This window comes from Prionailurus viverrinus, chromosome B3, assembly GCF_022837055.1.
Source record: "Prionailurus viverrinus isolate Anna chromosome B3, UM_Priviv_1.0, whole genome shotgun sequence".
Lineage (NCBI taxonomy): Eukaryota > Metazoa > Chordata > Mammalia > Carnivora > Felidae > Prionailurus > Prionailurus viverrinus.
In genome coordinates this window covers 68132812-68145509 of record NC_062566.1, presented here as the reverse complement: position 1 = coordinate 68145509, position 12698 = coordinate 68132812, and the positions used below count along the sequence as shown (strand labels likewise).

At 39.9% G+C, this 12698-nt stretch overlaps 1 long non-coding RNA gene and 2 gene segments (V, D, J or C); 1 reads left to right on the top strand and 2 right to left on the bottom strand.

Annotated features, from left to right (window-relative positions):
* LOC125169083 (T-cell receptor alpha chain C region-like) overlaps window positions 1–12698 on the bottom strand; it is a 780232-nt gene that overhangs the window by 631721 nt on the left and 135813 nt on the right.
* LOC125169095 (uncharacterized) overlaps window positions 1–12698 on the top strand; it is a 121817-nt gene that overhangs the window by 42213 nt on the left and 66906 nt on the right. The window lies entirely within an intron of this gene.
* LOC125169090 (T cell receptor alpha variable 8-3-like) lies at window positions 6682–12070 on the bottom strand. The segment is given in 3 exon segments: window positions 6682–6855; window positions 11393–11732; window positions 11841–12070. Coding segments are annotated over 3 exon segments (408 nt in total).

Genomic DNA, 12698 nt, shown 5'->3' with positions numbered 1-12698 from the left:
CCCTTCTAAGGGCTCTTCCAGTTCTAAATTTCTTTTGTACTATATAACAAAGCAAGTCTTTTGAGGACTGGCTGTGAGCAGTGTGGACTGATGTGAGTGTGAGGAGAAATTGCCTGAATCATGGAACCCCAAGCCTGTTTCTACAACCACATGTGATCTTGTGGGTCTGAGGTTGGTCCTAACCAATCCTAGGGCCTCTTCAGAAGCAGAGACAGTCTTCAGGGTAAGATCCTCTTTGGGTTTTCTTTTCTTCTGGGAGACCAAAGATGGTTCAAGGAGGATCCCAATCTATAGGGAAAAAAATGGAATAAAATGGAACTTTACTCACTCTGTATAAAATTTACCACAGGCAGTGAGATGGGGTTGGCTCCATGGTGAGCTTACTCAAATGTATGTAAAGCAACAAATGCTTTCTCATACAGCCTGATTGCTTTCTGGCTTCTAGTTCCCTTATTCCAGTTTAACTTGGGTGTTCAAACTTCCCAGGCAGAGCTGGCTATATAATTGGCTGTATGCAATGAAACAGAAAATTTGTGGCCCCATGTTTAAAAAGAAAAAAAAATTAAACTATGTAATAAAATATAAAACTGTCTTTAAAAAAGTCAGCCTGAGTGGTTGAGTAGATTAAGTATCCAACTATCAACTTGGGCTCAGGTCATGATTTCACCGTCGAGGGTCAGACCCTGCCTCAAGCCCCTCATTGGCACTGTGCTGGGCATAGAGCCTGCTTGGGATTCTCTCTCTCTTTCTCCCTCTGTCCCCCCTTTTTTCTCTCAAAATAAACAAACTGTAAAAAAATCAAATGTATATTAATATATATAAATATTAATATAATAAACATATACAAGTTATTAAACATACCAAACCCTAAAAAAACCCAATAATACTTTGGTAGTGTACTATAATAATATTTTTCTAGGTTGCTTTCGCCAAATTAATTATTAGGTTATCAAAATTTATACTTTTAGTAACTTCGTTTCAATCGATATAATTTAAAACATGTCATTGTTGTTGGTAAATGTAATACTGCAAATGAAATTTTTGATAATTTTTAATTTTGAGAAGAATATTTCTGTTGGTGCAACAGATCTTAAAGACTGTTTCATATGCTATGAGAAAATTAGCATAGGTATCTGATAAATTAATGAAATATAAAGTAAATCTAGCACTGATGTTTCTAGTGGAACAATTTTTATATATATGACTTTACATACCATTCAGTTTCATGTAAATCTGAATTTAATTTTAAATTTAAATTTATACGGAAGCATTTAATTGGTTTTTCTGACATTTTCTGTAACTTTAGGACCATGTTTATGAAACTAAAATTGGCTTCATGATTTCTATACAATTCAGAATGCTTGTCTATGTATTTTATTGTGTCTTAAGTTATAAGAAAAATGAATTTCAAATTAGCTTCTGTGTTAATGAGCGGTTATTGAATCAGTTGACACTTCTCATGAAACTGTTATTCTTTTCCATTGAGGCTCTTTTCTTTATCTTAAATTTCTATTTCAAAGCCTACAGATCTTTGCTTTCCCATGTGGCAGCAAGTTCCAAAACCAGAGATTCTAAACATTTTAGGAACTAACATCCCTCCAATATGCTTTATGCAATGTGCACATACACACTTTCATTTTGAATAATTTATTGGCAAGGTTTACCTCCACGAGCTTTGAGCCTGCAAAGCCCCAGATGGTCCCAAGCACGCTGTGCAAATGCGGCTGCACAAGGAAGGCTTCCTGGTGGAGGAGCCTGGGCTGGGAGCCCAGCTGCAGTTTGGGGACAGGCTGCAGAGCAGCAGGGAGCACTGTGCCTCCACAGCACACAGATAGGTGGCTGAGTCTTCCTGCTGGGAGGCCCTGATGTGCAGACTGCTGTGCCGGTCCTTAGTGTTCACCGTGCAGTTCAACCTCCCATCCTGCTTCATCCCTGAAGTGATGTAAAACAGCCGGGTGAGGCTGCCGCCCCCGGGGTTCTGTCGGAACCACTGCACGTAGGTCACCGAGCTGGAAAAATTGCACCTCAGGGTAGAGCTGGCTCCTTCCTGGAGGCTCAGGGCTGCAGGTGTCTGCTCCACGTCCATCCCTCTCACCCCTGCTTGGAAAGACAAAACCAAACACAAAAGAAGTCACTGCAGAGCCACTGAGGCAGTTTTCAAACCCATAGAGTATTCCCGGGAACACCTGCTGAGGGTGTAGACCCTGCAGGAGTTCTGTGCCAGCTCCCCCTCCACTGCGGGCTGTGAACTTCCCCTGCCCCGTCTGGGACGTCCCCACTCACAGCAAACCTGCACCCACAGAAGCCCCAGCAGGGCTCCCCACTGTCTCTTCATGACTCCTTGTCTAGTCGCTGACGTGCCTTCACCCCTACTCTGAAGAGTGTAGAGTCTTGGGTCCAGAGAAGTTGTGTTGTCAACAGTCACCACGTCCCTCCAGAATCACTGAGCACCAATCACACCTGAACCCTGTCAGTCCCGGGACTGAGACTCCACCCACAGCGGCCCAGGGAGACTGTAGAGTAATCTGTCCAAAACTGTGCTTGCCAACGGTGCAGGGAGGTAGGGACAGTATTTCCAATATATGCACTTATAAGGTCTTTATTTTTCTTAAAACATGTTATGTGAGAAATTTGTGGGTTAGTGACTGAGGAAGGGTGAATGGTATTTCTAGAAGAGTTAGTGTCTCAGTGAGTTACACAGAACCTTGGAAATCATAGAGAAGAGTGACGCCATTTCCCAAATTGCATAGTTAGACAGACGATATTAGAATTCAGTGATACGAAATTCTGACTAAGGAAAACTATCTGATAGCATGCATTCTGCTTTGCAGAAGTAAAAATAATTTCCTGAAATCAGGAGAGTTCTAGAAACCAAGACATATAGTCACCATCTGCACAGAAAATGATTCCAAGGGCGCTGGGTGGCTTGGTGGTAAACCGTATGACTCTTGATTTGGGGTCAGGTCATGATCTCATGATTCATGTGTTCAAACCCAAGGTGGGCTCTTCACTGAGTGTGGAGCCTGCTTGCTATTCTCTCTCTCCCTCTCTAGCCCTCTAATGTTTGCACTCTCCTCTTAAATTAAATAAATAAGCATTTAATTTTTTTTTATTTCTTCCAACTAAGTATTTATTTTTTTTTTAATGTTTATTTATTTTTGACAGAGAGAGAGAGAGAGAGACAGAGCATGAGCGGGGGAGGGGCAGAGAGAGAAGGATACGTAGAGCCTGAAGCAGGCTCCAGGCTCTGAGCTGTCAGCACAGAGCCGGACGCAGGGCTCGAACTCACAAACTGCGAGATCATGACCTGAGCCGAAGTCCGACGCTCAACCGACTGAGCCACCCAGGCGCCCCAATAAATAAGCATTTAAAAAAAGAAGATGAGAAAAATGATTCCAACCAGAATTTGGTTGGTGAAAAATAGGGTGTCTGCATAATGTCTACCCTGATTTAATTTCTACCTCTCTACCTCTCCCGTGTAACTCTTGGACACCCTGCTCACCCACACAGCTTATTCTGGCCAGGCCACCCAGTACTGGTCAGAGTAAATTCTGTCATCCCCCTTTCCTTCTATTTTTGTTCTTTATTTTATTTTATTTGTTCTTTTTTCTTCTTCTCTTCATTCTTGTTCCTCCATTCTCACCCAGGATATATAAAAAGGTAGGGTATCTGGGGTATTGAAATAATTTCTAGGTCCGTGGTTCTGGGGATTTTATTCATAACAATTTAAAAATTGAAAACACGTCAGGGGATGTTTTCTGTTAAGCTACCTCATGAGTACCCAGAAATGTTTTTATTTACATACCGTGCTCAGACAATCATTCTCACCGTGGTTGACAGAGAAATAGCCTACAACTTTTTGCAATTTATATGGAATGGCAACTTTGAAAATCTGAGATGAACCTTACACAAGTATGTTTGCCCATTTCCCCCCACCTTTGCTATCTATAATTTCATTGGCTTACATGTTTTCTGTTCTTTATAATTGTTCAACTCTCTTACTATTGGGAAAAATATATATATATATATATATTTTTTTTTTTTCTTTTAAAGCCTAGAGTGCCCCCTAGTGGACCAAAACAGTTCACAAAGACCACTTCAGACCAGGCAACTCAGCAGGCACAGACCCCAGCTCCATTCTTCCATGCTTCCTCATGAAGCAGATGACCAGGAAACAAAGTAACTGCTTAGACTGAATGGGGATTAAAAGTAAACCAATCCTACTTTTTAAAAAAAAATTTTTTTAATGTTTATTTATTTTTGAGAGAGAGAGCATGAGCTGGGAGGGGGTAGAGAGAGAGGAAGACAGAATCCGAAGCAGGCTCCAGGTTCTGAGCTGTCAGCCACAGAGTCCCACACCAGGTTCGAACTCACCAACTGTGAGATTATGACCTGAACCAAAGTCGGCTGCTTAACCCACTGAGCCACGCAGGTGCCCCCAAATCCTACTTTTAAAATGGAATTTCATGGGGCGTCTGGGTGGCTCAGTGGGTTAAGCAGCCGAGTTCAGCTCAGGTCATGATCTCACAGTTAGTGGGTTCGAGCCCCATATCAGGCTCTGTGCTGACAGCTCAGAGCCTGGAGCCTGCTTCAGATTCTGTGTCTCCTTCACTCTCTGCCTCTTCTCTGCTCACACTCTGTCTCTCTCTCTCTCTCTCTCCCAAAAATAAATGAACATTAAAAAAATTTAAAAATAATGAAATAAAATAAAATGGAATTTCATGGAAGACAATAACATAAGACAATTTGGCAATTCTCATCTTGTGCTATTTGAGTTGTTCTACCTAGTGCAGAATAAATGCATAAACATTTGCTGAAGTTTTACCATAAATGAGGCAATTTACCAGGTGTTAAGTATATGTAAAAGAGATGAGACAGTAGGTTACAGTCTACCAGGAAGGCCATTACACATAAATAGAGTAGAGTCAAAGAGTAGGACCCTAAGAGGAGAATGAACTAAAATATTTATTATCACAGAGGAGGGAGAAACACTTGCATGTGGGGTGATTGGACAAAGTTTATGAAGAAGATGATTGTTCTCTTTTTTCTGCCTTTTTGATGAGAAGCATAGAGGAAAACATAAACCTTTATGATAGCTTATTACTTGTTGTTAATTTTAAGAGGAATTCATGAATGCATGAATTACTACAGGAATGAAACATTACATAAAGACTAAAATCCCCTATGACTACAACTCTCAGTTTTTACCTTTTCATTATTCACTAATTTGGAGTTGATGATTCCAGGTGTTTTACCGTAGATTTACACACATGTCCCAAATATAAGAATCCATAGAAAATATATAATATAGTTTTATTTACAGGTTTTAATACAAAATGACACATACTGTGCATACCTTTCTGTAACTTGCTTTATAAACTCAGTAATAGGGGTGTCTGGGTGGCTTAGTCAGTTGAGCACCCAACTCTTGATTTCGGCTCATGGGGTCGAGCCCCATTTTGGGCTCCATGCTGAGCTTGGAATCTGCTTACGACTCTCTCTCTCTCTCTCTCTCTCTCTCTCTCTCTCTCTCTCTCTTTTCACCATCTGTCCTTCGCCCAGCTTGCTCTCTCTTTTAAAGGGAAGAAAGAAACTAAACTCAATAATAAATCTTAGGGGTCTTATTATATTAACACACATATATCCTTCTGTTGCATTATTTCCATGTTAGGAATATACCACCATTTATACATCCCTTCCTCTATTGAAGAAGTGTTAAGAGGTTGATTTTTTTTAATCTATGAAATACACAACAACAATAAACCCTTCTGAGCATTCTTCTATATTCATATGTGTACATGTTTCTCTAGGAGCTTAAATTATGAAAAAGTGAATGAATGTGTCATGAAGCTAGTAGGTGAAAATGACTCCAGGCAGAGGGAAAGTCAGGGATGCTGTGCAGGGGGTTGGTGGTCACACATTTCCTTCTTCCCCACGTGGTTCAAGGGTCAACTATATATCAAAGTGTTAGGATGTGCTATTTACCTTAAAACTTTTTAACACAGACAATAAGATATCATATATTTGTGCCACTTGAATTAAGTTTCAACTCTAAGGAGAGGCAATGACCCTCATCAGGAAAACAAATTGCAGAGGGGGGATCAGCTTACATTGTAATGGAAAGCCATGGCACAGGAAACTAAAATTCAGATATCCACATCTTGAGCAATATGTGAAACTTTACTAAATAAGAGAGCATACCATATGTTAGGTTTTTATTGGCAAATTAGGGGTATATTAAATAGCAAAATTAATGTTATGCCTGGGTCTTTTTGTCTAAGTAATCTCTACACCCAACATGGGGCTTGAACTTACAACCCTGAGATCAAGAGTCACATGCTCCACCCACTGAGCCAGCCAGGCACCCCAACATGAGTCTTTAAATAAAGGTATCTAAGATACATGTCTTGGCTAAAATGTTTTAGAGACACACTCTACTCTTGCACCAACAGAATATAAAAATCGAAGGTAGTCTGTACTTTCAAACTTTATGAATGAAATTAAAGATTTCACCCTTAACAGATCTAGTGTCCAGCCAGTGGTGGATACAGATGTGAATAAACAAAGTGTGATATATTCAGATAGTAGGATACTTAGGAATAGGAAGTAATGAGCGACTGATACAAGAGCATGGGTGAATCTTGTTTAATGAAAGAAACAAGGTACAAAAGATTCCCTACCATATGATTTCCCGGATTTAAAGTTCTAGAACAGTTAAAATCAATCTTCGGTGATAGCAATAAGAGCAGTCATTGTCAGGAAGAGGATGACTGGAAGGGGACACATAAAATCTTGCTCAGGTGAACGGAGTATTGTTTCTTCAGATTGTTTTAATATTCTCTTTGCCTTTCCATCCTATTTAAAAGACAGAAAAAATCAGAAATAAGGATGGATAAGGGAGTTAATGCAAGAATATGACTAGGAATTACCATCTCCAGACACATTCTTATTAGTCAATGAATGATCATTTGTTTTAGTTAAAATAAAATATTGCCAAAGTTGATTAGAATTTGCCTCTGTGCTGTAATGAATTTCTGGTCAAATATAGACAAAATGGGAAAAATTGAAATTAAATTCACTGATTACTCAATAGTGATTCATATAATATTTCCAAAATCCCCTTTATATAATCCTTTATCATGGGAAGTTTCTCATATTTATATAATAATCATATAAAACAGTAAAGAAGTAGAATCTGCTTTGACGTCTCAGGCAGAGTTGGGGAAGAGAAAATAGGGGATGCTCTCCAGCTACTTGAGTGTCCTGGTGAATGAACAAAAGTGGTCCATTCAGGAGAGAGAAACTGCACAATAAATTGACTAGGGGAAACTTAAAAGAATTATTAACTACAACGGAATATTGGACTAAAAAGGGAATGGCTAGTAGGAAGGAAAGAGGAATCCTACAGGAATAGGGGATGTAAAGTGTAGCCACTGCTCAGGGATACAATATGCAGGAAGAGGTTCCCATCCACTCCAGGGCTGAGACTCAGACCTTGGAGAAGACACACTTGTGGCTCACTGGATGGCAGAGAAGTCACTATGGTGCGGTAACAGTGGACCTTGCTGGAAATCCACCCTTGAGAACTTGCCAGAAAACCATCCTTTGGGATGCTGGGAAAAGATGTTCACAAGGACATGTCTTATGGGAGGCATTCTTCTACACACCCACCTAAAAATGGGGGTGCTAAGGGAAGCTGCTGTCCCCCTGGGTGCTTCTGAACACTGCCTTGCAGGAAGCTGGTGCAGGTGCTGGCATGAGCTGGTCGCTGGAGACGCCCCCAGGCTGCAGGAGCTTGCCAGAGGGAACACAGACAAGGAGGCAAGTCCCTCTCTTCCTGCACTTGCTACTGAAAATTTTAAAGTTGTGCCAACTGGCAAAGAAAATATTTGAAGGGACAAAATCTATTTTTAAGAACAAGCAAAAGATGAATTTGGAGCTGAGAGTTAATAAATCTCTCCCACCCCTTTGACTACTCAGCTTCTATATGTAAACTTCTACACATATTTGAAACACATGTAACAACAAAACAATTCAATATTTTTACCTCCTTCAGGATACTGCTATCCTTCTTGGCAAGTTAAAAAAACTTCTCACCCTTTCCCCAAAATGAGGAGATGCCTGGATACAATATCATCACCATCACTGATGATATTAATAACTCTTCAGATTCAGAGCCCCTCTAAAGAATTCTGTTACCTATAAGCTAAAGTGTAAAGTTAATTTCCAAAAGGTTGTATATAAAATGAAAATGGGAAAGATAGTAGCAGGAAAGATTTAGCACATACAAGTAAGCATACATATATAACAAGAAAATACAAAATATGCAAAAGTACTATGACTTTGCCTATACTTCACATGGTGAGCTTTGAATGATGTATAGAATTGTTGAATCCATATGTTGTATATATGAAACTAATATAACATTATATGTTCATTATACTTCACTTTTTAAAAGTACTACAACTTTGGGGCGCCTGGGTGGCTCAGTCGGTTGAGCTTCCAACTTCAGCTCAGGTCACGATCTCAGGGTCTGTGAGTTTGAGCCCTGCGTCGGGCTCTGTGCCTGGAGCCTGCTTCCAATTCTGTGTCTCCCTCTCTCTCTGCCCCTCCCCCGTTCATGCTCTGTCTCTCTCTGTCTCAAAAATAAATAAACATTAAAAAAATAAATTTAAAAGTACTACAACTTTGTTTCTGTAATTGGTCACAAGGCTATGACTGACATCTATTGCTTCCTTAATCAATCTCTACTTTATATTTCCCTTGCCCTCAACCAGTTTTGTTTGGGTAACTATAGTTTTCCATTAAGCTTCACCACTGAGCATGAAAGTACTAACAGGCTCCAAACATAGTATTCTTGCTTCCATTGTGTAGAAGCAACCCAATATCTTCTTGTTAATCAAGATCAACCACTCCAGCCAATAGATATTTTCTTTATGGTTCAATGACTGAGAAGCTCAAAATATCCAGGAGTTATACTTATCATCCATTGAGTAGAGAGATTTTTTTTTTTTTTTGTCTCCTGGCAGAAGAATTCTTCCCTAAAGACTAAGATCTCCAAATCCACATAGCATAAAGTTGCCAGTATGGAAATCTCAAAGTCTGATAGTGGGTTATTAGCTGTAATAGTAAGAGAAGCCACTTCCACATCTATGTTTTGATTCCAGGGCCCATGAATTCTGACTATGTGAAAGACAGTAATGCATAAAGTAACATAAATTTCTCTGATTTGAAGCACATGTTAATTTCTACTAACAAAGTCTCATCAGTCAGGGTGTATCTCCCAACTGGCATTGTAACGCAGTCTTCAGTAAGATATTATGTCTTTCATTTAGGCCAGCCACTTCTGAGTGGTGAGGTATGGGGTAAGACTGGCTAATTACATGAAAAGTCAGAATTATTAGTTTGATTGATAAAATAACTCAGGATTCCCACATTATTCTTAATATAATTCTTTACTGTAGAAATTTCCTCATAAAAATCATATGTAACCTGGGGCGCCTGGGTGGCTCAGTCGGTTAAGCATCCAACTTCGGCTCAGGTCATGATCTCACGGCTCATGAGTTCAAGCTCCACATCGGGCTCTGTGCTGACAGCTCAGAGCCTGGAGCCTGCTTCGAATTCTGTGTCTCTCTCCCTTTCTGCCCCGCCCCCACTCATGCTCTGTCTCTTTCTCTCAAAAATTAATAAACATAAGAAAATACATAATCATATAAATAAATAACTAATAATAAAAGCAGAAAGGGAGGGAGAAGGACAGGGTACTTTGATTTTTCAGGTAGAGTAGGGTTGGGAAGGTGGGGGTATGATCTCCCAACTGCTCAGGGTCCTTGATATAAATCCTATTTTTCTTCAAACTCACTTTGAGTTCAGAATCAAAAACATTAGTAATTCTCCTTCTCCTACTAATCTTAAAAAAGGACCCACCACAGTCCCTTTGGGCAATGTACTTGAGGTGATGATAGTGTCACCTGAAAATAGAGGTAGAGAGATTATGGTCCAAAAATAAAAAGGGAAGGAGGGAAGGAGAAGGACATTAAAGGAATACAAATTCCTTATTCCAGATTTTATGTCTCCAACACCAGCATTTACTTTCCTTGTACCCTTCCAGCAGTCACTCAAACACATTTATTATACATAACCATATCACCACATCCTAAAAATTACCGTTGATCTTCTGATGTATCGTTAGTGATGATCTACTTAGTCTCTCTATATTTTGAGGGCTGCTGGGCACTTTTCACACATTATAGAATAAACCAAGAAGCAGCTAGAAAGCTTCCTCTTTATCTTTCTCCCCTTTCTGCAGAGTATTTGTTATCTCTAAGACTTCAAGAACACAAGGGCCATAAAACTTCTTACACAGTTCTTTCCATCCTAACACAAAACAATTTTATACTGGGTTATAAGTTTATACTGGGTCGAGTGACACCTAGTATTCACTGCAATTCTTATCAATATTTCTAGCAGAGTTTGGCATTGTTAAAATTACTACATCATTAATTATAATGTTGTTAACATATAAGATTCAAACTCTAATATTCCAACTATGAAATCAAACAAGAACAGGAGAAAAAGCAAGAAGAAAAAAAAATGTCCATAGCTGGAAGCAGCAAAAGAGATTATATCCAAAAATTTCTGGTGAAGATTTGTAGAATTTAAATTACTAAAAGAAGGGGTGCCTAGGTGGCTCAGTTGGTTGAATGTCCAACTCTTGATTTCAACTCAGGTCATGATCTCACGCTTTGTGAGTTCCAGCCCCGCAATGGGCTCTGCACTGATAATATGGAGCCTGCTTAGCATTCTGTCTCTCCATCTCTCTGCCCCTCTCCTGTTCATGCCCCACCCCCTAAAATTAAGTAAGTTAGTAAGTAAATACATTAAAATTTTTCAGAGTCCCTCTTAAATAAAGGAATTGACACTCAAAGATAATATTCTGACACATTCTGACCAGCACAGTAAGATCTAGGGGGAAAAAAAATTCCAAGAAGATGATCTGTGAATGATGAAAGAAACAAGCAGGCAAACTTTTCAGGGAAAGAACATGAGGGGTTCATGTTTTGTTTTCTGGGTTGGCTGACAGAAGAAATGATAAATGAAAACTCATATAGTTAACCTCATAGGCGGTCAACCTCAAGGCCAGTCTTTAAGCATCCTGGTATTATATGATCAGAACACTATCTTCTCCATCATTCTGTAATACTATTTATTATCATGTAGTTTCTACAAAGACCAAAAACCTGCTAAATTAAGTTTATCAGACATGGAGTTATAGAATTATATAGAAATAGCTGAGTCTGCTCAGCTCTATTTGCCTCATTTGGCATCATACAGCAAGAGATCTCTGATAATACCACAGGAAGAGACCGTCAGTCTCCAAAAACTCCCCTACCATGGTGGTTTGTGTTCAGCTCCCCCTGCAGTCCCAGACACTGTGTCACGCACAGCACAGAAGTACTTGGCCGCATCACTGCCAAGGGCTCGGGATTTCCTCAGGTGGAAGGTGGTTTCATGGTTCTTAAATTCAGCCTCAAAACCTTTGATGCCTTTAACCAGGGTGTCTCCTGAAAAGTACTTCAGTAGAAACTGGAGTCCTTGGTTGGGGTGCTGCATGTACCAGAAGAGATAAGGAGTTCCACTATAGGAATAGTTGCACCTCAGCTCCAGAGGGGCTCCTTCAGAGACAGTGACATGGACATCAGGCTGCGTCACGGACTGGGCTCCAGTGTCTCCTGCAAAATCAGTGTTGTATCAGTGAAAGCAGTGCACACTTCACAATGAAAAGTCAGTATTTCCAGTTGAATCTGTAGAACTATAGACTAATATGAAATTTTACTCACGCAGGGCAAATATCCCCAGTGTTGAGATAAGCAACAAGAACATGGCTGAGCAGTAGAAAGGCAGTGGCTCTTCTCAGGAAAATCTCCCCCTGAGCAGACAAGAAACTGGCTGAGGAAACCAAGCCCTCGGACATAAGAAGGGTGGAGAAAGTAAATTTGGACAGGTTCCTTGCTGAGATAAAAATGCAAAAGCTGCTGAGATGAGCCTGGAGCTTTCTGACGGATGATTCTTGTCCCTGTCTCTGTCTGCAAAGAACTCAGCCAGCTGCAGGGGGGAGGGCGTGAGCAGATGATGTTGAGCAACAAGATCTCTAGTTTGTGCAGCATCGTCCCCTGGAGGCTCCTCCAAGAACTAATTTATGTGTTCCTTCTGTTTTCTGAGGTATGAAAAGTTCTGCACAATATATTTCTTCCTTCCCAAACCTATGATGGTGTATTCTTCCTGGAGTCTGTTAGAAATGAGGTGTCATATAAAAGTAGACTAATGAGTTTAACTGAGAAATCAGTTTTTAAAAAATATATCAGACTCAGAATTCAAGTTACAACACAACACTTAAAATGTTTAAGATGAATTCAATCTCCATCAAAATACCACCAGCATTTTTCACAGAGCTACACCAAACAATACTAAAATTTGCATGGAACCACGAAAGGCCCTGAATGGCCAAAGCAATCCTGAAAAAGAAAAATAAAACTGGAAGCATTGCGATTCTGGATTTCAGCTATCTTACAAAGCTGTTGTCATCAAGATAGTATGGTATTGGTACAAAAACAAACACGCAGATCAATGGAACACAACAGAATACCCAGAAATGGACCCACAACTATATGGTTAATTCATCTTCAACAAAGCAGGAA